Raw genomic sequence first — 27237 nt, 5'->3', positions numbered from 1 at the left:
AAATTTCAAATTAAATAATCCGATATTGGTCGTTGTTAAATAGGTTTTGGATTACGAATTTGGTGGGTTTATTTTCTGAAATAAATTCCAAATTATGTAATCCGACTTTGTTAGTTGTTAAATAGGTTTTGGATTACATAATCTGGAAGTGGTAATTTTTTAGTTTTAGATTATGTAATATGATAGGTTTATTTTCTTAAATAGTTTTTAATTACATAATCCGGTAATGTGAACTGTTAAATAGGTTTCTGTAATTTAGAAGTTGTAATTTTTGAGTTTTTAATTAGGTATAAACCATTACTAATAGGTAATTTTAGAAATTTTAAAATTTATGGAGGTGTCTTAGGTGCAGGAAGAAGCGGTCGAGTATGATGAGTACGTACCTCGGTATAAATGCAATCCAATCAAACTCGAAGAAAATATTAAAATAATTTCGATACAAATTGTAACATTTTAAGTTAAATAACAATGTTCCTGAACCATTCGAATTTTTTAAATAAGCTTATATTAAAATTTGTTTTCATTACAACCTTGAACATATAATTGTTTTTAATTGAATCCCTGTGATCTTTAAAATCTTAACATTAACATTTTTGTGGTTTTAAAAAGACTTTTACTAATCCAATGAACTTAACTTTTTAATATAGGATTCCAATTAAAAAAATAGTTTAAGAACTTATTTGAAAGTTCTCAAATTGTTCAAAAGACTTCCTTTTTCTATTCAGGATTCCAATTAAAAGTTATAAAGATTTTATTTGAAAATTTTCGTAACTTAAACATGATTTTAATAGATAAATCACTACAGGGAAAATAATATTAGAAAGAATAACCATATTAGATAAGTACTGCATAAACCAGTTGAGAGAATATCGAAACACATCTTCAATTTTTACTTCAAAAAATAATGTACAAAATAAATCCAGCAGAAGGATTTAATGACATTAGTACATCTGAGCATGCAGTCAAGAGATATATGGGTTTTACAAATCCTTGGCTTCCCATCAACAAATGCAGAATCACAATACAGTCTCCCATATTCTGTACAGCAATATCACCTCCCAAAAAATAGTCTAGAAGCTAAATTTTGCACCAATTTCACTATTTTTGCATCTATATGATGTTCCAAAAGATACAGTTGTCATTGCATGAATTCTTTAACTGAAGGAACTGCATACATGTGATTAGAAAAATTCATTCCTTGAGCTAATGTTAACATTAAACCTATCATTTCTCATATTTCAGACACCAGAGAGAAATCCACGCACTGATGCTGTATCTTGAAAATTCTACATTCAAACATAAGCTCCTCTTTGCAACAAGTGAGCATTTGCTTCGGTTGATATAGACAAATCAAAATGTCAAGAATTTTCATCCTATGGCTTAGTTTGGCACTTCACCTGAAAGGTTCTGAACTCCATATGCCTGAGGGAGAAACCATGCAAGATGGAATAATGTGCCTCAGCTCCCCTATTCTCCGATCAAAATTTATTACATTGATTCTCCTATGCTTTGGCTCCCTATTTTACAATTACTTCCTCAGCAAATAGAACAATGAATGGATCATTCTGGTAAACTTCAAAGATTTGCTCACAGAGGTGGGCCAAGGATAATGCCCCATGTCATAACCCATTAGCCCAGCTGAGCAAAGAATTGGGATTTAGATCAAGGGATGGGTTGATTTTCACATTATCCCCCAGCAGCTGCCGACAAACTCGATCAGCCAAGACTGATTGAACATCATATGGCTCGCTACGAGGAGACCGGGCAAACTGCCTCCCCAGAACATCACTTTCACTTGGAACCGGTTCTGATGTAATGTGAGACGTCTGTTGCATTCCTCGAAAAATGTCAACGTTCAAGTCATGATGATTAGGGCCAATAATGTAGACACCATTTGAGGACTTTGGCAAGTTTCCAAGACCCTCTTGAATGTAAACCAAGTGATTACTAAATGGAATGGCACCACTACCACCGTTGAGAGGTGTGGATGCACCAGAAGCAGTCCGAGGGCTGGATATAGGAGAGGGAGACATTCTACCATTCATATGCTGCGGAGATCTTGGCCTCAAAAGTGGGCTTCCAATGGGTGAGACAGGACAGGATATATTCCTCGGAATATGGATTTCACTGTAGATTGATAAAGTAATTTCAGATCATCGTAGGAATGGTCAGCAACCTTGTGTGTGCAGTGTGTGTGTGAGGGTGGGAGATAGAGAGAGAGAGAGAGACCTTGCATGAGGATTAGTTTTCAAAAACCTAGAAGAATGACGGGAAAGTCTATCTGAATCCAATGTAGAGGGATTCCTTCCTTGTCCAATACCCTGAAAATGTATCACAACCACAATAATTACAAGGATAGACAAGAAACCATAAAAGAAAACTTCAAAGATCATTCCATTATGACAGCAAAATTTTCCAATATTATACAATTGAAATATAGTTCGAATTAACACCCAGATAAGAAAATTTATTTTGCTTGTAGGAAATCGTAACCACAATTCTTCTGACAACAACATTCTTCATCTGTAGTTCGTCTCCCCTCCAACCACCGTGTACTTTACTTCATGTTAATGGAAAAAATCTATCTTACAGTTTGCAGAAAGTAAATGGTTTTGTACCGTTTCTCTAGTTGTCTATACCTAGCCCTGTCTTTTTTATTCTCTACTTCCAAGGGAATCAATGACAGGATGAAGCATTAATGGAAATCTTACACATTTCAACAAGAATATGAATCCTTTTCTCCATATAGTAACATAAAAAATCAACAAGAATATGAATCCTTTTCTCCAAACAGTAACATAAAAAAGTCTAAGTTATTATTAAGTCATGATTCCAAAATAGAAATTTATCAGCTGAAAAAAGACCATTTAGAGTTTGACCAGTCATATTACCAAGACAACGACATATATTGGTGGATGCCAAAGGGAGAGGGAGGGAAAAGTTTTTATTCCATTTTTCCTAATACTTTTCTACCAGAAGTTATGGAAAAGTTTATCCAAGCAGATCCTATAAAAGGCCACTATCTATACCAAGAAAAATGATTCATCAAACAAGGAATTTGAATGCATGAAGTGCACAAAAATGTCAGCATTTTCAAGTAGGAGAGGAGATGGCTTCGCATTTTATTCCTATCATACGCAATGGGGAATAAGGGGACACAAATATTTAACACATGCATGATATGGAATGCAAGAGAAACAGGCAATCCCCCACACTAATATGAAAATACACAATTTTTTTATGTGATTAATGTTGGCAGTAGCTTCCCTACCAGAGCTGTAGCTCCCTGTGTGATCCCAGAGACAGCTGGGTCTGAAGAAGCATCAGGACCCAGAATAGGTCTTTCTAAAGGTGCAGCATGTTTTACAAAAGGGTGGTCCAATAATTCACTTGCAGAAGGGCGATTGTGTGGATTCCGTTGTAGGCATTTCCTAACAAAATCCTTTCCCTCACTAGATAGGTGATCCGGGATTGTTGGGAGTTCCTTGCTATTACCAATCTTGAACATGGCAGCAACCTTTTTTTTAACATGCAAAGACAATAAACATCAAGTCAACACATAAATACAAGAAATATCATCAACGCTTTTATAAATGAAAATAACAAACTTAAATAAAATAATAGGGGGGAAATGGAATATAAAAAAACTAGCTAAAAGTTCCAATATATTGACAAAAATTACTAACCCCTTCAAACTGACTCCAAGGAGGTTTAGTTGTGGCCATTTCCAAAACTGTGCATCCTAGGCTCCATATATCAACAGCAAGGTTGCAACCATTGGAGTTTTTGATAACCTAAAATATCAGAACGACAAGCAATCATGTCATCAAAAGCAAGATGTAATTGAACCTATAAAGTACTGAAACTAACAGAAAACATTACTACCTCAGGAGCCATCCAATAGGGGCTTCCCTTGAATGATAATGGACATGATTGCCCTGTTATCTGCAAAAATATGCAGGTTAATAGATGGGAGAACAGGATGGATCATGCAAACTTGCAATTATATATACTAGATGTGATATCAAATGGCAATTAAGCAGGAAAACAATGTCTTCTGGATTCTTAGAGATCTTTTTTCAAGTTGAAGTCATGCATGATAAACTGGTAGGAGGTGGGACAGGAAAGATATCTTCCAAAAAACGGTAAAAAAGTACAAGAAAGAAACATGAAAAAAACCTCACTGAAATTAGAAACTCTCTTGAATAAGTGAATTAGGAAGTTTTAAATCTTTATACATAATTTCACAAGCAACAGAAACCAATTTTTCATATCCTACAATTAGCTTAAAAGCAAATAAACAGGATAACTTTTATCCTCAAGCTTACATGCTTTGCCATGCCAAAGTCTGCCAACTTAACCCGACCATTAGTATCTACCAGTATATTTGCTCCTTTGATGTCCCTTTACAAGAAAAGCAATTTAAGTGATAGATATCAGAACTCAGAAGCAGAGAAAGCTAGTCATTATAAATCATTGGTATAATTAAAGTTTCAAAAAGGAATGTGACTTATTTCACCTGTGGACAGTATTTTTAGCATGTAAATAAGCAAGTCCTGACAAAATTTGTTGAGTAAAACTACGAATAGCTAGTTCACCAAATTGTCCATACTCTTGAAGAAGTTTATATATGGAGCCTCCAGCGACATACTCCAGATATATGTAAAGTTTGTCACCTACCTGTTTAAGGGATGATTCATCAGCACCTATAAGTAGACTAAAAGGACAAACTGTAGACAAGTTTCCAATATTATGGTGTTAGGTAAATATATAAACCAACTAATAATCTTGTAACTAGATGATCATGCAAGCATTAGAAATTAGGAACAAAAACCCAAAATAAATCATGATCACTTACAAGTAGCTAATATAAACAGACTGCAAACAAAAAAGGAAATGGAGAACTTACTGTTTCAGAACCATAATACTGCACAATATTTGAATGCCGCAATCGACTTAATAAGGTAATTTCCTGTGAGAATCTAGGAGTTAGCTTTTCAAAGTTACACTAAATTTGAAACAGAAATAGAAACAAATGTATTTCCAAAGAGAATAAGGATTACACATTCAACAAAATACTTCCAGGGTCAAAAAAGGATATTTATTTACCTGCATTAATTGCTTAGCACTTTCTTTAGATTTGGCATCATCTGAAAACAGAGTCACCTCTTTCATAGCACACATTTCACCACTTTCCCTAAACATGAAAATATTTTAACCAACCAATGTATAAGATGCCTATATTAGTGGATTTAAAAGTAGAAAAAAAAAATCTTTAAAGTAGAATCAAGAATAATAGGTAAAACTCATACTTATTAAAGCCAACAAAAACATGTCCAAATGTGCCTCTGCCAAGCAGTTTTCCTTTTTTCCAACGTGATCCAGGGCTTATTGGATTATCTGCTCTTCCTGGACTTCTTGGCATGGATGGAGAAGTTGCTGCAGAATTTGAATGAGAGAAAGGTAAAGTATTGGTCACTGCTAAAGGAGGAAGGGGCAAACGATGACTCTGTTGTTTTCCATCATCAACCCGTCCTGTCTGTGATTCATTGGGTGTTCCCCCAGCTCTAGGATGAATAGGTGTAACAGCACCACTCTGAATTCTAGAGCTAGGTCCAGGGCTAGTCATTCTGGGACTAGGTACAGGAGAATATTCGGGGCTACCCCTGCTAGGTTGCCAAAATAACTGTCCTGACATGTCCCCTCCCATTGAATTATGTCCAGAATTGTGACCAGAACCTGGACTTGAGCAGTGCCCAGATCCACCTAAATTGATCTCCGAATACGGCTTTCCAGCCCAAAAGGCAGAGTTCAACACCTTTTCTGTGCCAAATACTCTCAACGGACTTCTTGATGGACTTGATTTGGAACTATCAGGTGCACTGCAGAAGGCACCATGAGGAGGAATCTGCAAATTTGAAACATGGTTGCTTAAAGGCCTCCGTTTTGGTGAAGTAGAAGACATGTGATTACCCAGAATGTTTGCCGGTTTTTTGGTTTCTCTTGAATTTATTTGGGAAACAGTAGATGATAGATCCTTGGGCATCGAGCTTCATAAAAAGGCCAACATCCAAAATGAGTAAAATAAAATTAGTTGCTAGTAATCATAAATTTCATGAACTAGCCATCCCAAAGCTTAAGCTTAAGAGGATGAATCAAGAATGGTTTTATGTTATATCTCCAATACACCCTCATATACCATTGAACTTCATGCATGGATAATTCCTTGGCCCCCTACCTTGTGCTGAAATTCAACTTTTTCATAGAATGGGGCAGCAAAGATTGAACTGAGACTTTGATAACATGCCATGAACCAACTATATCTATCTATTCTCTACGTCTAAAAATACACAACCTAGGCATGCATATGCAACAAAATATGCAATCTTGAAGCACGTTATAGTTAATGCTTGTAGAGTATACCTGGAAGGACTGCCTGCAGCAGTTCTAGTCCCATTTTCACAGTCTGTTGCCAAAGGACTACGATTGCGAGAGTCCACTGGCTCATCACTGTCAGCAGAGCTCTCACTAGAGACTGACGCAGTGACCAGATCTCCATCCAAATCGGCAGGGTTCAGCCTACCACGCATGCATGCTGGTTTTGGTAGTGGAAACAATGATGGTTTGGAGCCTTTTTCAAGTCTTGATTTAGCTGATATGCTAATTTCAGAATCTGCTCGGCTTATATTTGATGGGTGCAGGACAGGAAGTGGTAGTGGCTGAGCATGAGGCCTTTCAGCAAAACTTTGACACCTTGCCACTTTGGAAGGTGAAGGAGATCTTGATTCAAGAGGAGACTGAGCCCCTTTCTCAGAAATTGAATCATTGCATTGTCTACGAGATCCTCCAGATCTACTGCTGGATTTACTTTCAGATGGGATTTTAAATTTTCGGTGAAATGTATTGATAAAACTTTCCTTATTTGCTTTCTTCTTGGTTTCTTTTGATGATGATTTCCCCCACCATGTAGGCATATTTGCAATTTGTATAGGCCGTAAACAAGTTTCTTAAATTAATTCCATTGATAGTTTGAAATATCTATCACTTCAAGTCACTATCTGGAGTTACACACATTACAATCCGACCAAAACCCTATCAAATGAAGAATCCAATAATTCCGAAAGCAGTACTACAGAGTCTGAGATAGAAATTATGGACTGAATGGTTCCAAAACCCTGCAACAAAGAATAACACATATACTCAATCACTGTAAAATCAATATTTTCACAACTTTTGTACATATTGAATCCAAACTCTTCTACATATGCATCTAATCTTAACCAGTAAAAACTATGACAACACTCTCCTGAATGATATATTTCCAAAAGATGATATCATAAACTAACAATCCAACGATTCTCTAGTTTATGCCCTATAACTAACTATCAACTTTTTCCAATAAGTTGGTCAACAGGTGTTCGGATAGAGAAACATCTTACACCGGATCCAACACAACAACATATTAACTAACAAAAATCAATAATTCCATCAGCAAACCCTTGGGCCCCAGAATCTCAAGCCCAAAACCTAATACTGTATCAGTGCAATATAGTCAAGTCTAAACACCTCTAACCTTCCTATTCCTAATCAGTATAGACTAATGCAACGTGACATCATTTGCCGTACAAATCTTGTATGCAGATTCTAAAACTCTCCGAAACTTTAAGGCATTAGTTAGACAACAACATCCACTACTTCACATCAGCTCAAATTTCTTATTTAGCAACTTAAAAATTTATAGTTTAGCATGTCCCAACCGCAAAATTCTAACCTAGAAATAAAAAAATAAGTAAATAATGCATATGAAAATATCAACACCCTAAAAATTTGCAAGCAGATAGTCGAAACAGTAGAAACTCATCTCCAAATCAAACTAGTATTCACATATAGATTACCCTTTGAGTGTGTTTTCCAATACCCAGATTCCAAAACCCTCTCCAGAAAAAAAAAAAAAAAAAAAAAAAAAAAACTCAACCTTTCAACTTCACAAAGTTCAACTACACCAAATTTCTCATAACCCCAAGTGAAACCACACCCCCATTGTTAAAAGAAATCACATCAAAACCCAGATCCACTCATCACCCACACATGACACTGGATACAGAAAAACAGTCAAATCAACCAACTCGATCATCGTTCACTGGAATTAGAACATGCCCAAAATGCAACAAAGCTGGAAACTTACTTCGAATTGCTCCACGCCGTGAATCTGAACTCAAGCCCACACTGTAATGCTCAACTCAAATCTGAGTATGCAAAAAGCGAAGAAAAATCACTTTTTTTTTCTGAACCACTTGGAACCCCAAGAAGAAAACAGACCCAGAAACCGAAAATGCAAGAAAATGGACAGGGATTGCAGCGGTGTGTCTTGAAAAAATTGGGAATTGGGAGATAGTGAAAGAGATCGCGTACGGAAGAAGAAGTAGAAGAGAGATAAAGAAAGAGAGAGAAGAGAGTGTGTGTTTTTCTCTTGCTAAGACATCGCAGAAGAGGGACTTTGAGACTTGATTCTTAATAGTTAATATTAATTAATTAATTACAAATTGCAATAAAATAATTTAAAATATGGAACCTAATTATTACATTGTTTTTATTATTACATCTTTTGCTGTTGGAAATTATTACAACCACAACAACATATATATTTGTATAATGTGTGAGAGATTATTTCGGTAGAGATTCTTAGGTTACACTTTTTTATCATTATTATTACTATTATGAACATTCATACATTATTTTAAATCTGAGTCACTAAAGGAATATCAACATTCAATGATGAAGCCTTACCTTAAAGGTTATTGGGACAAGTTTAATGGTAAAATAATAAAGATGAAATTTTAATTTTAATTATTTGAATAAATCAGAGGTTGGAAATAAAATGAGAAAAAAAAAATAGTCTTCAAATATAAATTTGAACACACTGTATCTGTGTTGATTTTAACTATTTTCCAAATACATAATAAATATATTATCTTTCAAAAAAGAGTATAAACATGGGAATAAATAAAACACCAAAGTATCTTTCAAAATATTTATATTTTTATATTTTAAAATATATTATATTAATATTGGTGTATATGAATAAAATATAAAATAATTTTAAAATAATATCAACTTTTGTAAATATAACTAATGTGAAATGAACTTCCAATCATATTATAGATTTTAAGATAACTTATCCAATTAAGAATTATTGAATAATTCTTAGTAGCTACCTTTGTATAATTTAATTTATTTATATTTTCTTCTCTTCATAGAGAATGATCTAAACGATTTCGTGAATTTTTTTATTTTCAACTTTTTAATCTAGAAAGTGTTAAATATGAGTTACTCTTTATATTTTAAGAAAATAGAAAATAATATAGTACTTGCATAAATTATTAAAGCACCATCAATTTATATATAATATCTCTTTTTATCAATATAATCCTTTAGTTATAATTATATTATTGAGATATAATTTTGAAAATAAATTGAGTTTGAAGATTTGATGTTTCCAACGTGGTGATATAATTGAATATAAACTTTGATATTATATTTAATTTGGATTTAGGTTATAAATTTTTACATTAAAAATGTTTTAAGTAATTTTTTTATATTGCATAGGTGAAGAAAATGTTTAGTTTTGTTTTAATATATTAATAAATTTTTTAATCTATTAAAATGTTCTTAAACTTGTTAAATTTGAAATAATAAATATTTTAATAAATTAAATTTATTATTTTACTTAAACATTCAAGCATTTGAAAACTCGCAATCGTATATGTAAGTTATTTCAAGCAATCTTTATGAAATCAATTTAAAAAAGTTCTAAAACTTTTTTTAAACTTTGAGGTAAGTTTTGTAAGTGAAAAAAACACTTATTCAAGTTGTTATGCTGATTTAATGATACCAAGACCATAAATTTAGCAAATTATATTATGGATTACATTTATTTTCTTTTTTAGTTTAAACTAAAATAACATATAAATTTTAAAATAGAGTTGTATTGAGCATAAAGTTTTCTAGCTAAGAGCATTAGATTATTTAATAGATTGTCTAAAAAGTAATGACAATGTTTTTATACTGATGTACTCCAAAGTTTTAGATTATTCTTGCAACACGAATACACTAATCACTTCTATTTTTTTCTTCTTTATATTTTCATGAGATTAAGAACCTTAAGTAATTTTTTTTCTATCACTTCGGACTACAAGCAAAACAAAGATTGAATCTTGAGAAATAATTTTACTAGAGAGAATTTACAACAAAGTTTTCATAAATGGATGTTACTTCACAAGGAGAAAGATATTACAAGTTTCTCTCACTTTCACTTATAAAGAATATAGGCTAGCAAGGCTTTTTAGTACTAGAGTAGTAGTATCTTTATATGTCTTTATATATTTATTTTTTGGGAATATAACTATTTAAAGTAATTTTTTTATTGGTGACTTTTGTTATAATTATGATACTATATACTTAATCTAATTGTGAATATTACTTTATTTAACTTGAGTTACATGTTAGTGGCTTCTTATATAGAAGTACTTGTTTTATTTTGTTCATGTACTCAATGTAATAGAAAATAACATACAATAGAGAATATAATAGATAATATGTAATGTTATGCAATAACTAATCTTAATTCAATTGAAAATAACATACAATAGAGAATATAATAGATAATATGTAATGTTATGCAATAACTAATCTTAATTCAATTGAGATATATTCTTACCATATATAACATAGAGATAGACATTCTAAATATTTAGTCAAATATTATCAATATATATATAAATTGTGGAATGGATGTAGCATTTGAATGAATTGATTAAAACAAGTAATGTGATTACCTTTAAAGTTTGATTTTATAAATAGAAATAAGTTAACTGCATTGTATAACAAGACATAAATTAATAAGATTTACCAAGTGTCTTTTTTTCAAGAACCTTAATCTTAGTGTTCCTAGTTTGTTTTCAACAATACAACTTGGATGCATGAAACATAAATGCATAATTTTATATAATTTGGTGAACATTTATGGTAAGAAATGAAAGAAGATAATGGATAAGATATAAAAGAAGTCATACCTTAAGACATATTAGTGTAGTTAGAGTAGATGAATAACAATGATGGTTTCTCAAGTAACTTAATAGGGCTTTATGTCTTAGTGATTATCTAAGAGGTTGAGAAACATGTTGGGCATTTGGTGAGGATGGAGAAGAGTCAATGAATATTAAATATTTGGTGGTTAAGCTTGGGGTAGGATAGTCAATAGATGTTTTAGTTGGCAGGTTAATAGAATTGTTGTTGGTTGTGAGTGAGAAATCATCAATCTAGTTTTCTTATAACATTAACGAAATGGTTATATCATACCCCATCTTAGTTTTTTTTTTAAAAAAGAAAGTTATTCTCATAGAAAATAACATTTCTAGAACCATGAATTTTTCTTGATTAAATGTCATACAACAAACAACCATTAGCTCCTTTCTTATAGCATAAGGAAATAAACTTTCTTGCCCTTAAATTCACGTGTTTCTCTCTTGTTCCAAAGTAGTGAAATATGGAAAACAATTAAAAACATTGAAATGACTAAGAATAAGTGGTTGATGATATAAATTTTGAAATTGGTGTTGATTTTATAATTTACTGAGATAAAAATCTTTCATTATAACTTTTGTTCCGTTATCACTTTGGATTGCCTTGATTTTTGTATCAATTTATATTTCTATGTAGTAGATACACATTTTTATGTGATTTCTAGTTTCAGTTATTTGTTTCATTAGTTTTATCTAGGTGAATTAAGAAAAATTATCAATAATAATTGAAAAAAAAATTGCGGTCATAAATGAAAGAAGTAGAACATGGTTCCATAAATCAATATGTAAAATATATTTTTTTATTGATTCTGTAAAACTAGAAACAAAAGAGTTTTATTTGTCTACATGGGAATGAATGTTCAAAAGTAACTAAGGAAAAATGTTTACACACCAATCTTAAGGTAGAATTTGATATGTGACTAAATCATAGATGTCAAATTCCAATATCAAATTTTGTATGTTGTGTTAGGTGTTATACTTGAGATTTGAAGATGCTTAAGCCCCAAGAGATGGTGTTTTGATGATGAAGAATGAATATGAAGATGGTTAACATCTGTCTAGAATGTTTTGACTTTCTATGCAGTTGTTATCTGAGTCTCTCACACAAAGGTATCCATAAGATCAACACACAACTAATTTAAAATGAGTTAAAAAGTTTATGAAAAGAGAAAATGGTTTTAAAAGGATTTTAGAACAAAATAATTGATTAACTGTTTGTTTTTGGAACATGATAATCGATTATCTCATTAATAACTGATTAAACTAGATAACCAATTTTAATGTTTTTAGAGTTTTTAATATAATAATTGTTTAAAATATTTTATAATCAATTAAATGTGTTTCAAAATTAAATTAAGAACTGATGTAAAGATTAATAATAATTTATTGAAAGCATTAGTCTCAATTTTTAATCAGTGCCTTCAAATAACTATACATAGAAGCTTTCACCCACTCTTTGAAAAAGAGAATTACAAATTGAAAAGTGTATATTTGAGTGATAAAAATCAGAGCTTTCAAATACTCATTTTGAACTATCAATAATTAAAAGGATAATTAAAGATTTGATTAAGATTGTGTTGCTGAACTGTGATTACTTCTATTATGAATATACATTGGTAAACTATTTCTCATTGTTTATGTTGGATTGTTCCAGTAATGGTTTGTAATTATTGTTGTTGTTACTGAATTGTTCTAATGTTGTTGTTCTCGGTGATTTAAGAGTTGATAACTTATATATCCTCTTGAGTTGTAAGAGTTAATAGGGTTAATATCCTCCTAGTATCCAGGTTTATTTTTGTAAACAAGAGTTGGTAAAAAATTCCAAATAAAAAGTATATATTCAAAATTTATCCATATCATATTATTTAATATAGTACTAATATTTATTCGTGACAAAATTTACTTAGATACAATGAATATAATTATTTTGAAAGATAATATCTATATGTAGAGACAAAATTTGACCATGATTTAAAAATTTTAAGTTTATGATTTAAATACTTTTTATAAGTAATTAAAATATGTTAATTACATAAAAATTATTTTTAAATTTAAAAAAAAAAACATTATGCAAAATATTTATGGGAAAGTAAATTTAAATTTTCTTATTTTATTTTACAAAAATAATTTTGATATCTGTGTGTTGCAAGTAGTATATTTTGTTTGAGAAATTAAATTTAAATCTCACTTTCTAATTTTGTAAAGTTTATTTATCCATTTTAAAATAATACTGAAAAAAATTATATAAGTTAGTTTATTGAAACTAAAAGTACTAAAAAAATAGAAAATACATATCAATTTCATTTTAAATTAATTGCTCATTCTATTAATTAAATAAAAAATCTTATATATATATATTTATTATTTACATGTCCATTTCATATATAAATTTACAAATAACATATATACATGTTAGGAAATGTGTGGAAAAAAATTTATAACGTTATACTTGATATTAATACAAAATCCTTAGAAAAAAAATGAGCTTTACAACTTTTTTCATTGTCTTACTTTCCTCGACTGGATGAGTGACTTTGGTTTCATAAATGGGAGGAGCATATGTCTCACGCCAATTTTCCTTTGGAAGCCTTGCTTTTCCTTCGACAACAAATGTTATGACTATCTTTCAATCAATTTCACTTGTTGAAGAAGGTAGTGAAGAGTGATGAGATTCATCTACCATAACTATTGTACCTCAAAAATCAATTTCTAATTTATCTAAATTTTGTAATTGCTCACTTGCTGGCATAACACTTTTCACATCTTCACTTTCATGAATTGTAGAACAAACCATATAATCCAACTCAACTTCAATCAAATCTATTTTTATTTTTAAATTTGTCTTATTGAAAGGTTTCAATCCATAAAAAAATTTCATGATTCCTTCTATTTTGAAGAAGACAAAAAAATTGGAGAAGTATCTATGAATAAAAGATCAATTTTGAAGGTGAAATATGGGTTTAATCATTGCAAACATGTTAAAATTTGATTGAGTTCAATCTTTGTTTAATGTTGTGCAAAAGTTGTATACCCTCAACTAAATAAAAATTATAGTAATATGACTTTTAAGTTTGAATGTTGTTACTATAAAATAATATTTTTAATATAGATAAAGATTTTTGAGAGATAAATGTAAAATTCTTATATATGTTGCATAAACTACTTACTCAGCTTGATTTTATTCCTTCTCATCATCATAGTCTTCTTCTACACTATGTGTCACTACAACAAAAAAATTGAAGTAGAAGAAGAAACAAAAAGCAAGTTGTTCACTCAAAGAAAAGAAAAAACATCACATGAAGATATGTGATTCATCTGTCATAACTGTTATACCTCAAAAATCAATTTCTAACTTTCCTAAATTTTCTAGTTGCTCACTTGCGAGTGTAACACTTTAACATTTTTACTTTCATGAACTACAAAACAATCAAGCATACAATCTAACTCAACTTCAATCAAATTTGTTTTTATTTTTAAATTTGTCGTCTTAAAAGGTTTCAATCCTTAAAGTTAATGATTCCTTCTATTTCGAAGAAGACAGAAAAATTAGAGAAGATTTACAAATAAAATATAAATTCTTAAGGTGAAATATGTTTTCAATATTGTAAACATGCTAAAATATGATTGAGTTCAATCTTTGTACAATGTAGTGCCAAAACATATCTTAATCGTGTCCTTGATTTTCTTAGCATTTGTCTCACTTGATTCAAAATAAACTTCTTCTCATCATCATAGTGATCTTCTTCATCATTATGTGTCACTATAATTAAGCAAATTTGTTGAGCGTAGGGAGTTTACTGAGTGCAAGAAGTTGGAGTTGAGCAAAATCAAGGCAGAGAGCAACCAAAACTAGCACCTCAAAGCGTTGAGTGTAGGGAGTTGGACCTGAGCAAATTTACTCTAAAGAATGGTGAAACCATGAACCAAAGTTTGATAAGCGAGCCATAAAAACGTTGAGCATAAAGGAAGCCTCAAAGTGAAGAAAGGTAATCTATTGAGTTAGCTACGAAAAGGTTGAGCTAAGAGGAAACTTTCAGAGGAAGAATCTTGATCTGATGAGTAGAAGAACCATGGTGTTGAGCATAGATATTTAAGATTAGACTAAGTAGTTTAATAGTCTAAATGGAAGGCAGAGTCCTTAGAGTCAAGGAAGCCTCTTTTAGCAAAGAGTGAAAATTGGTCTAAATCTGTAATGTTCGTAGTTGCAAGCTACCATTGTATTCATTGTACTATCTCATTCATAAGGAGTAGCTAACTTAATAACTATTGAGATTGAATGATAGTGTAAATCTTTTGTATTCTCTTTATTTATATATACTAGTACACTTCTTTTTTACTTGATCTGGTTTTATGCTCAATGCTTGATAGCAAAGCAATCATTCACTACAAGATAAAATGGTTTTAACGAGAGTTTATTTTTACATTACTAAGGGTTAAAACCTCCGTTAAGTCATTTACTCAGGGTTGTAGTTTCCCCTGCTAAACTATCCCTGGGGAATGTGTTCCCTGAGGTTTTTTAGACCCCAAGAAAGTCTTTCAAAACCCCTGTTAAATACCATGGGTTTAAGAACCTCCATAAAACACCATGGGTTTCAAAAACTCCCGTAAAATACCATGGATTTCAAAACCCCCGTAAAATACCATGGGTTTTAGGTCCTCCGTAAAATATCATAGATTTCAAAATCTCTGTAAAATATCATGGATTTCAAAACCCTCATAAAATACCATGAGTTTTAGGACCTCTGTAAAATACCATGGATTTTAAAACCTTCGTAAAATACCATAGGTTTTGAAACCTCTGTAAAATACCATGTGTTTCAAAACCCTCATAAAATATGACGGGTTTCAAAACTCCCGTAAAATACTATAGGTTTTGGAACTAAAAACATTTAGTTTTTTACTCAATTTATCATTTAAGCATTCATAAATACAATAAATAAATAAAAATTAATAAAAGAAAAAGTGGATATCAGTAGTAAGAACATATTATAACAAATTATAACTAGAAGAATTAATAGGATAAAGGAAAATAGCTTCCTTCTCAAAAAGACAAATATCTAGTTGGAAATTGTGCACTAGAAAAACAACAAGTTGCCGGAAGTGGAGATGGAAACAACAAGATAATGTTCAAATTATTGGTCAGATCCACTATTGGTCCAATCTCCTCACCATAATCGCTCAACACAATTCTTCGTTTTGAGCAACAAGTTCAAAGATGAATTTTCCAGTTAGAAGAAAAAACAACAAACAAAACACGAAAAACAAATTTTCAAAATTGGAAACGAAAACGGAGAAGGAACTCACATGAATCAATTCATATGAAACACTATAGTTCCTCTTTGATTTGTGTTCAATCAATCTCAAATTCTTCAGCAAATCGCTTCAAATTCAGTTTTGATTTCAAAACCTAAACGCAAGGCACTGTTTCAGTTGTCTTCTCCGCTAATCGATTTCACTAGAAAATTGCAACTCCCCCGTTAGCAATTCTTCCAAATTATTGTGCACACCACTGAATTACTTTTTGAACCACAACAAATTATATATTTTTTAATTATTTATTCATTAAAATTAATTAATTTTATTTATTTATGGAGGTTTGAAAAAACCTAGAGTATTTTGTTGAGGTTCAACAATAAACCTTTTTTTTTGCTGAAGTTTTAAAATAAACATTTGGAATTTAACGAAGGTTAAAAAACCTCCATTATTTTGCTGAAATTTTAGAATAAACCTATAGAGGTTAACGAAGGTTAAAGAAACCTCCGTTAATTAAATCCATTCATGGGATTATATTAACCTTCGCTAAATAACCTTCATTAAAACCTTTTTTTCTTGTAGTGATTATTCTTGATCTTAGAACTTGAATGTTATTGGAAAATACTTTCATTTTCTAAACTAAATCAAATCAACCAAAAGACTTCAACTGCTAGGAATAAAGTTGTGGTGATTGGCTATTTTTATTCCAACTTTAATGAAGAAATCAAATTATTATAATTTAAAGAATTGGTTATGGTGATTTGATATTAAGAGATTAACTTGGTTTGGCCTTAAGGAACAAAGGGGCTTGTAATGTACCTTTAATCATTATTCAAGTGTGTCATGCAATTTTTTTCAAGTTAGTTCTTATGTTTTCAATGTTAGATTCATATCTTATATCATACTTTATGAAGGAAATCACAACTACTACATTACCTTCTAATCCCTAAGGATATGATAACCCTTTATCAACTATACTACAGTTGACTTGGTCCACTTGTTGAGAAATTCCATCATGAGGTATTTAGAAGGAGACACTTACGGATTCCTAACAAGGGGCGACTAAGGTTTCTAAATGGGCTTAATGTGAGTCCAATTTATTTACAAAAGAGGCCTATACTATTGAAAGGCAAAATAGGGAGAGCAGTTGGTGCCCTGACCCTTGCTTCTTATTCAATGTTCCTGGTGATTTTTCTGGGAATGGTTGAGCTTGGGTCCTGGGTTGGCTAGGCTAGTTAACCAAGCTCTGGATCCTGTGTCATGTCCTGGTAATCCTTCTGGGAGACTGAAGTCCTTGGTTAGTTGGAGTTGGTATACTCATGGCTTCATCATTTAGTTTGTTTTTGTAGAGAAAATTGAGCTTCATAGCTCTTGCCCAAGCATGATAGTTTCAACCATTTAGTTTTGAAGAGACTAGTTGATGAAGTCTTCTTGGACTTAGGAAGAATTTATTCAACTAATTTTTTTTTTGAAGCAAATCATTAATAGTAGGTTCAACTTACCTCCATAAGAAAACAACAAACAAAGTAAAATGAAAATAAAGTGGATTAATGAGATGGAATACACCACTTAGGTTTTCTAATAATAAGTGTAAGAAAGATTCACAGTTGGAAGTAATTTTTCAAGATAATAACCAAATGAAGAAGTATCATACTCTCATGACACTAAAAATTCTCACAAAATTTTATTTCATTTAATTTAAGTGTAAAGACTACATGGGGAGAATCCCTTTTATTTATAGATGGAGAGAGATTTAAGAACAATTCAAAGAAATATGTAAAGAAAGCAAAACAACACATGGTTACATAAGGTGTGTACTATTAATGGTGACATGTGAAGACACTTATAACTTTCACATGATGAGGTGGTCAAGTTTACGAACTTGCTTAACCTCTTTAATGATGAGTATTTAAATGAGTTCATGTACCTTCCAACTTCGTTCACACATACATAATCTCTTAGAAATTACTAGATTTTAGAAACTTTCAAAAAGTCACAAATTATTAGACTTTCTAATTTCTTCTTCAAGCTCTTTAAGTTTCCTCCATGTAAATCTTTCGATTAAATTCCTTCTTTATTTCTTTTTCTGTTTTCTCCTTTGTCATATTCCTTGTAAGGTCTCATTGAAAAACCTATTTTCCTTCTAAGATCTCTTATACTTGAATTGTTTTCTCTTCTCCTTGAATTGCTTCTCATCCATGATCACATCATTAATGCTTGTGAGTGTGACTCAGTAGCATGAAAATATAAGATATTTATAAAATAATCATCATCATGGTTGAAACTCTAATTAGCTACTATAGATAAAAAAGAAAGAGAAATAAAAAAACAATATAATTTTTTTTTTTAAATAATATACTTTTTACTTTCATAAAAAAATTGACTTAACCATTGTAGCTTCCTATAAGAAGCTTTATATCATCTTATGAAATAATTACATATATTCATATTAATGAAAATATCAATGTAAGGTGTTATATAAAAATACGAATGGCCAACGAGAAAAAAAATGGACGTGCTAACAAATGTATCAAATAATCATAAACAATCTATAAAAAGGAAAATTAACAACATATTGTAATAATAACATTTAAAAATGAAAAAAAAACACAAATAACACTTAATGCTTTCTTATGAAATAATTTCATATATTCTAATTAATAAAAATATCAATGTAATGTAAGGTGTTATATATAAAAATATGAATAACCTATACGAAATTAGGTTACTAATTTAGCATGACATCTTCATCCGGCAAACTTTATATTCCAACAAACATAAGATAAAAATATGTTTCAATCTTAAATATAATTATATATGAAACAAAACAATAATATAATTAAATTCAATTTTGATTTTCTATTATTTTTTTGAATTTAATCATCATAAATTTTAAGTTCGTTAAAATAATTTTGGTTACTTTTTCACTCCTCGACCTCCACGAAATCTACACGAAATCTAGATTTAGATGATACATACAACATACACTCCGACGCTAAAGTCATGTTTAGTATTTAACATTCGGTATTCTAAGTACTGTGTAATGACGTACCTAATTCTTTAAATATGTGTTATTTATATTATTTTGGTAGATCTTTCTTACTGAACTGGATTAGGGAGTTGGATAATGTTTAAGAATATATTACCTAACTTTTAACCGTTGGTTACTTTCATTAATTCTTCTTAAGCATAATTTGATTTGTTGTGTCGGTCGGTCCATTGACTTTCGGTCGTGCAAACCCTACCAGTACAACATGTTTTATCAATTACCTGAAATCGTTTTAAGTTTTAAATTTTATAAATTAAGATTAGAGCTTTAAAATCAAATTCAAGCATTATAATCCATTATTTAATCCAACATACTTTATTTTGAATTGTAATGTAAATATTATACTTCGAAAAAAAAGTTCGAAAAAAGGTTTTTGGTTTGTAAATACTAATATGTACAGTAGTTGACCTTTTACTTATAATAACAATACCATTTGTGACGTATAAAGATTAGAGCAATTTTTAGTGGTTAGTAAAATGATTACATCAATGCTAAATTTTTATTAACTATTTAAATCCTTTTTCTTATTTATTTCCTCTCTTAACTCTCAAACATAAATCTTTTGAGTTCAAATTCATTTCACCAAATATTGAGATAAATTAAAATAATACACTGAGTTAAGGTATTTGCTCTCACTACAAAAATAATTATTAAAAAAAATAATTACTTACTATAACTTGTATATTATTTTAAAAATTAAAATTATTATTACTATATAAAGTAGTTTGTATTATTTTTATATTTATATTTAATTAGTTAATTAATATTTTTATCTTTGGTAGGTAAAAGTTTGATAGTTAGTTGAATACTAATTTAAAAATTATTTATTAATAATATAAATAATTTTAAATATTAATATTTTTTTAGTATTTAAAATAATATTTAATTTAGTCAATATTATAATAAATTATTTTTATTTTTAAAATTAATTTTTATTTAATATTTTTTTTATAGTGTGTAGTTACTAATGGTTAAGAGAGGATGCTGGTAGATTATGAATCATATATATGGATTAGGCATATTATGTGCAGAATATTTTTTGTAGTTACTAATATTATTTAAATTTAAATATTTTTCTTATCTTTTACATTTAATTTTGGTTATTTTTTTATTAATTTTATAGGACGAATCATCAAACATGGAAGGAAATTCGCAACTTTTTATTTTGGTTTAATGCAATTAAATTTATAAATTATTTTTAAGTTAATGACTATTTATTATTGTCTTTCATTTATTTTAATATTTGTGTTGTTTAAATTTGAACATTAAATCACTTGCATCATTTTATAATTTCAATTGTAATTAATAGATTATTTTGAGCTACAGAAGAGAATCAATCGTTTTGATTCTTAACAATAGGTTAAATATGAAAGATTGTTATTTAAACATTTTTCTTAAATGTAAGCGTCTTAGTTTTACTAGTTTAAGAGATTAATATTAAACAAAAAGACTTAAGTTCTTTTAACGGATTGAGATTTGAATAATTTTATGGGATAAATGATAATATAATCATAATTCAATAAAAATTATAATATTTTTCATTATATGCATAATACATTCTTACTTTTATTATTTGATATTCTTGCTAAAGTTTACAAAGCAAAAATCTTAGGTTACATAGTCATTACACCATCTCTATTATTATCATCATCACTAGCTTCAATATATTATCAATATTATCACCATTATTATTATCATTATCCATCCACACAATTGTGTTACTAACATATTATTACTACCACATAATTTTCTTTTCAAACTAATCTTAAATCATAAAAAAAAGTAAACTTTTAAACTATAAATTAAAAAAATTGTTTTAAAAAGTCCCTCCTAAACTAAAAGCTAATCTTAAAATTTTAAAACTAATTATAATTAAAAAAAATGAATTTGAAATGGAAAGAAGTTATGCAATTAATGACTCAATCAAGTGCGTGTATTTAAGGTTAGTGTTAGAATGCTCCATTTTGTAAATTTCACTATATAAGTTTTAGGGTGTTATGTAAGCAATGTTCCATGCTCAGTACATGATGATATAATCTCTTACATTATGTTTGCTTCCAATTCAATTGAGCCATCAAATGTGCCTAGAATTGATGTCAATGTGTTCCTTAGATTTGTCACACAATCATGTTAAGTCATTCCATTGATTTTTGAAGAAAAACTCTCCAAATAATAAAAGAAAGATGCCACTTTCCCTTACAAAATCAATTATGATGTTTCTTTTTTTTTATAAATTTTATAATTGAAAGCAAGTACTTTGTTTTGTATGCTATGTAATTTGATTTACATTGTTTATAACAATTAAATCTATAATCCTATTAAAAGATTCTAATAATGTTGAAAGAGGAAACGAGATAGTTTCCATTTAACAAGATAGAATGTAGTGGTTATATGATTATGGTATTAGGAGTTTGATTGCAAAAAGGGACACAAAATTATATGAAAAATTGAAGAAATGCAAATTGAAATAAAGTATTAAGCAATGAGAGAAGGCACAATAACATGTAATCTTGTTGATGAAAACTTAGGGATAAGGCAAAGGGAGATATGTAGGACATTCCACGGGTAGCACCCTCCCACGTGCCATGCTCCTACATTTCTTGGGCTCCATTCACCTACACATAACCATGCACGTGTCCCATGCACGTGTCTTCTTCATTTCTTCATATTCAATACATTCTGAAACTAAAGTTTCCTCTGAGTTGATACAAGAACTAGTTCCTGATCTTGGCATGCACTTATATTTCACTCAATAATTTTCATATTGTTTCTTTCACTCTTATAATCTTTTTTTTGGACCAATGTTTATTAATTGTAAACTTCTTTTGTTCATTGTATTTGGAAAAGTCAGCAAACATTTCACAATCCACAGATAGAGAATGGACATGTTTATCATCCACAAGTTTATTTCCTTTTATCTCTCAAAATATATGTGGGAAACAACACCTAAGCTTTGATAAGAAGCTTTCAGATCATGCCAACACAAGGGACATAAAGTTGCAAAAGGGTAGCATGTGATGGGAGTGCACTAACTTGGAGCTGTCTCAGAGAAAGTTAAGCAACTAAATAAGTATAACATTTCACATGAAAACTGACATTTTATTATAAGCTGAAATCCAGAGAATTCCTAACAAACTTTTTTGCTAGGATCATCATGATCATACATTTATTTGATGATGTAAATGATAAAAAAAAATAGAGAAATCCTATATCCTATGTTAATGTACATGTATCTCCGTGTATTCTCTCACACAACCTTAAAATGTGTTACAAATGAACCTATTCTGCTTGTGTAAATTTCTCATTTAGTGATTGTTTTATCAGTTTATGAGGGTCAATCCAATAGCAGTGACTATGAGAGTTGAAGGAAGACCGAATTTGAGATGGGTCCAAAAAGTTAATGTGTATCCAACGTTTGGAGCTCTACGAGCTTGTTCACACACAACCAAGTTGGCAGCTGATCCTAATAGTGAAAAGTTTCCTGCTACTGTGCTCACCCAAGCTAGGATTAGCCATGCCTTCTTCTCATCTTCTTTGGAAATTGCAGCAGCTGAGGCTGCAACTCTTGCTCCAAGCAACAGAACTACAAAACATAAATAGAATGTTTTGGTTCATCAGATGAAAATGGCTCTTAGTAGAGAAGAATATGGTCAAATATCAACTTAGGGAATTTTTACAAGAAAAATAACAATTTTGGCAGGTGATCATGTACTTACCAGTTGGTACATTTGAAGCCAAATTTGATAAGACAAGTATAACTACAGCAAGTGTAGCTATTCCAGTAGCATGATCTATTCTAGAATAAGGCTCCATTAAGTCCCACAGAGCACTTGGAATTCCAGTTTTCTTGAAGCCCTCTACTGTGATAAACATTCCACAGAAGAATATCAAAAGTGAATAAGAGACCTGTTCCAAGAAGAAAAATCACGGTAAGAGATTGTTCAAAGTTCAACTGGCTCAAGAATAACAATAGGTAGAGTTTCAAAAGGAAGAGAGATAAAATGAGATTTATGTACAAGAGGTTCTATGATATAAGTTTTACCTTGTCTATGCTTGGCCCTGCATCTTTGAAATCAAGCACCACCAAAATTATTGCAGCTGCAATTGCAGCCCATGCCATATTTACACCAAGAAGCATTGCAATCAACATCATCAATGTGATTGCATAAACACAAGATTTCCATAGTATCCTTTTCCATTTTATGCTCAAATAGTCCTCCTTTCCTTCTGAAGAGTGCATGATACGTGCTTCCATAGGTCTATCCACTACTATTGCAACATCTTTTGAAGGATTAGTTTCCTCCTTTGTGTCACTGGTCCTCTCCTCGGATGCATTTGTGGTTGTTGTGGAGTCCTTTGCGTTTGTGCTACTAGGAACCATCTGAACTTCCCTTAAACTTGGCACTGTTTGGTTTGTCATAACGTGAACTTGAGAAGAGTTCTGAAGATTATTAGTTGGTTCTGAACTGTCATTGCATTCTTCAGAATTAAAGGGACCACAATGAGTCATTATAGCTGGAGAAAACTGATGGGACATAATCTCCTCTTCTGCAACTTCTGAAATTGGATCCTCTTCATCCTTATGAATAGTTAATACCCTCCAATAAGTGGCTATAAGAATTACAACATTCACTGCAAGTCCTACAAGCATAGCTGGAAGAATGCCAACTAGAAAACTCCCAAATGATATTTTACCTTGAATAGCTATAATCAGATTCTGGGGGTTCCCAATTGGGGTTGCTGAGGACCCAATATTAGCACTTGAAGCAAGTGCAAGAAGGAAAGGGTAAGGTGGGAGGTTATGCTGCCTAGCAATTTTCAACACAAATTCAGTCAATACAACACAAGAGGTGTCATTGGTGAAAAAAGCACTTGAAATAGCTGAAATCAGACAGATTCTACAAAGCAAGTCTTTTGGTCCTCTACTTTTCCATGAGAGCAACTTCCCCAAGTACTTGAACAGGTCTGCTCTTTCAAGAAAAACAGTCACAACCATTGTGCCAAAAAGAAGACCAAGAATTGGGATATCAATTGCAGCAAAAGCTTGATCTGGAGTAAGAACTTGGAATACCACCATAAGCATTGCACCCAGTAGGGACCCTGCAGTTCTCCCAATAGGTAGAAAAGGCACACATGGGAAAACTGCTAGAACCCAAAAGATTGCAAAGGCTACTGAACCAAGGACAACTGTTGGAGGAGAAGTCAGTGCCATTCTTGTGCTTAAACAAGCAAAAGTTCCCAAATTTCCAAACAAATATTCAAACTTTCACCTCCAGGTCAACACACAATAGGATGTTGTTTGGTAGAACTCCCTGAACATGGAAAGCCAGTTGGTTAGTAACTTAGTGAGACTACATGAAAATCCAACATTTAACACTCCATTACCCACTCAATCTAACACTTCAAGACATGAGTTAAGTTAATCATTATTGAAGATTAAGGATCAAGCAGGTAGAGTGCATGTTTTTATGGTATTTGACTGAGCTCAATTCCATTGCCATGCTTTAAATAAAATTAAATACAGACCAGACATTGGAATTTCATGTTATAAAACATGACAACACCGTTGAAAGATAAAATCATATAAATTTCAAAGCCTAGAGTAAAAGTTAAAAGTAGTTATGTAAAAAACAACTTAGGATAAAAATAAAAAAAATCATGAATAAGATGTAATAAAAAAATGGTTAGCAAACCAACAAACCAGTACCGATACCAGAGGAATCACAAATAATATTAATAATAGCTGTCTCAACTCAACTCTTTGTCAACACCACGTGTCAGTGTCTTATTGGGGAAAATGGTGTTTTTTCTTTGACAAACAAAAATGGTATCAGATTTAATCCTCATCCAAGATACACTTGACTTGAGAACCATATCCACTTTTTCCTTTTTTTTAAGGGCTACTTGTCCTCAGTCAAGGCCTCAAATAGCCAGCTAGTAGTATCATGTTATATAGAGTACTGACACGGTAAACACTGAGCAAAGTACTTCTGTACATTCTAGCAAAATTGAACAACAACAAAATATTCATTGAACCCTCAAAATGCATCAAATCTGTAGCTACACAAAGAACATATAAGTGGACTGTTCCACCACTTCTAAAAACAAAGTTTTTATCCACTTTTGAGGTAAAAATACCACCCATGAAAGCCACCACTCAACACATCTTTGGTTTAAAGTTACAAAAATATATTTGCAAATTTTAATACAAAGGCATGCATTCCAGTGAATATAAAATGAGAAAGAAAGATTTCCTACATCTGAAATACAAATATTTTGTAACTCTTTCAGGTTTAATCCAGACATGTACTTTGAAAATCCATAACCATAATGATCCAATGAACAGCAAAGGTATATAACACAGCAGTTGAATCAAAGGGAACTGGAAAAGGAAAACAACATAAACATTCATCACACACTTTATGATGTGATTCCACTAGCCATAGTTGATTCTCATCACTTTACATCATATTGTTACCTTATTGATAAGTTGAAGGCTCCATGTAAGGCTATGAACTCTGAGTGTTTTTTTTTTCTGAATTGGATTGAGAAAAAATATAATGTCAGGAAAATCTGCAACAGAGCTGAAAACTAGTGAAGAGACTTCAAATTACTTGGTGAGAAAGATGACCCTCTTGTTAGTTATATATATACTTCAACACTTTAAGGATGAGTCATAAGCGGCAACTGAGTCCAGTTGTTATAGCTGAATCCAGTTGGTTAAAAAGGACACTTTGTTTTGCATGCTGATATTATAAAAGTCATAAGAGGCAACTTAGGTTCATCACGTGATACATTCTACTCATAATATCTTCTCTTTGAACAAAGTCTATATAAATTGGAATAACTAAGTTACTGTGATATTTGAATTGCTATATTTTTAAATAAAAAGTTAAACTTTAATTATCCATTATAATTTTAACCTAATAAAAACATCTGTGTTAACAAAACTCTACCATGATGCTTAGTTTTTTCCAACAGCAGTAGAAGGAAGAAAAGAGCAACTTCGTACCAACTTGGTCACTTGGAGAGGGACCCTCTGACACTCTGGTGTGTGTGTGCACCAAAGTCATATGAGGCAGCTTCAATCATAGCTTCAAATCATTGTAGTTAGGGCACATTTATTATTGTAGAATTTATTTTTAATGTAAAAGCCAATTTAATTTTGAGATTTTTAAAAAATCATTATCATTTCAACTTTTTTTAAAACGATCATTTTATTCGTTGAATTATTTTGTTAAAATAGATTTATCTCAGCCATTCAATTACTACTACAATGAATCCTTCTAGAAAAAAATTAAACTACACTGAATTTGTTTTAAAAAGTTAGGATCATATTAATTTTTTTTAAAAAAATCTTGAACCAAATTAACGAGAGAATAAAAAGATCATTAAGCCTATTTGTAATAAATTTTATTAAAAAGATATATGAAATTATGAGGGATACCATCTCTTAACCAAGAAATGAAATTTCTAAAATTTTATAATTTTTAATTGGAAAGAATATGTTGATAAGAAGTTGTTTGCAAGAGGTGTTCCAAAATGTGTTCATCAAATTGAAGGTAAACAATTTTAGTTGAAATTAAAATGCTTCTGTTATCTTCTTCTTCTGTTACCTCTTTCAGATGATAAAGCTTCTGTCGCATTCATGGGAGGTTTCTTGGCACATACATGTATATTTGTGTTTCTTTAATTAAACTATTTTTATTGAAGAATTAAATATTCATATTTTGAAGTATTAAGAGATTTGAAACATCCACGTAAGGGACACGTGTGGACAGATGTGGATATGTTAAATATTTGAATACTCTTCGAAAGTTTTATCCGCAGAAATGTATTTGATTTAATAAAACA

General features: G+C 30.7%; 2 protein-coding genes across 2 annotated transcripts; both read right to left on the bottom strand.

The window, feature by feature from the left end:
* Positions 1-858: 858 nt before the first annotated feature.
* Positions 859-8496, bottom strand: LOC137837603 (mitogen-activated protein kinase kinase kinase YODA). The gene is made up of 12 exons (XM_068646635.2): positions 8186-8496; positions 6424-7175; positions 5313-6050; positions 5110-5197; positions 4910-4972; positions 4520-4680; positions 4329-4404; positions 3886-3945; positions 3687-3794; positions 3272-3517; positions 2230-2321; positions 859-2127 (listed from the first exon to the last, which is right to left on the bottom strand). The coding sequence occupies exons 2-12, from the start codon at positions 6972-6974 to the stop codon at positions 1620-1622; spliced, it is 2691 nt and encodes an 896-aa protein (XP_068502736.2). The 5' UTR covers positions 6975-7175; positions 8186-8496; the 3' UTR covers positions 859-1619.
* Positions 8497-22460: 13964 nt separating this feature from the next.
* LOC137837602 (silicon efflux transporter LSI2) lies at positions 22461-26011 on the bottom strand. Its single transcript, XM_068646634.2, has 4 exons — positions 25862-26011; positions 23426-24695; positions 23100-23289; positions 22461-22966 (listed from the first exon to the last, which is right to left on the bottom strand). Exons 2-4 carry the CDS (start codon positions 24593-24595, stop codon positions 22704-22706), a joined length of 1623 nt encoding a protein of 540 aa, XP_068502735.2. The 5' UTR covers positions 24596-24695; positions 25862-26011; the 3' UTR covers positions 22461-22703.
* Positions 26012-27237: the final 1226 nt, after the last annotated feature.

This window comes from Phaseolus vulgaris, chromosome 4 (genome assembly GCF_051622355.1).
Source record: "Phaseolus vulgaris cultivar YP4 chromosome 4, ASM5162235v1, whole genome shotgun sequence".
Lineage (NCBI taxonomy): Eukaryota > Viridiplantae > Streptophyta > Magnoliopsida > Fabales > Fabaceae > Phaseolus > Phaseolus vulgaris.
This window is presented reverse-complemented; position numbering and strand designations above follow the sequence as displayed.

Excerpts from the sequence above, each read along its gene's own strand:
- LOC137837603 (XM_068646635.2), bottom strand. The coding sequence starts at position 6,974 with ATGCCTACATGGTGGGGGAAATCATCATCAAAAGAAACCAAGAAGAAA. Across the intron at positions 4,681-4,909 it reads AGTATTATGGTTCTGAAACA|GTAGGTGACAAACTTTACAT; the intron begins GTAAGTTCTCCA and ends TCCCTTAAACAG. Across the intron at positions 2,322-3,271 it reads CACAGGGAGCTACAGCTCTG|GGTATTGGACAAGGAAGGAA; the intron begins GTAGGGAAGCTA and ends ATACATTTTCAG.
- LOC137837602 (XM_068646634.2), bottom strand. The coding sequence starts at position 24,595 with ATGGCACTGACTTCTCCTCCAACAGTTGTCCTTGGTTCAGTAGCCTTT. Across the intron at positions 23,290-23,425 it reads CAGGGCCAAGCATAGACAAG|GTCTCTTATTCACTTTTGAT; the intron begins GTAAAACTTATA and ends TTCTTGGAACAG. Across the intron at positions 22,967-23,099 it reads GGCTTCAAATGTACCAACTG|TTCTGTTGCTTGGAGCAAGA; the intron begins GTAAGTACATGA and ends TATGTTTTGTAG.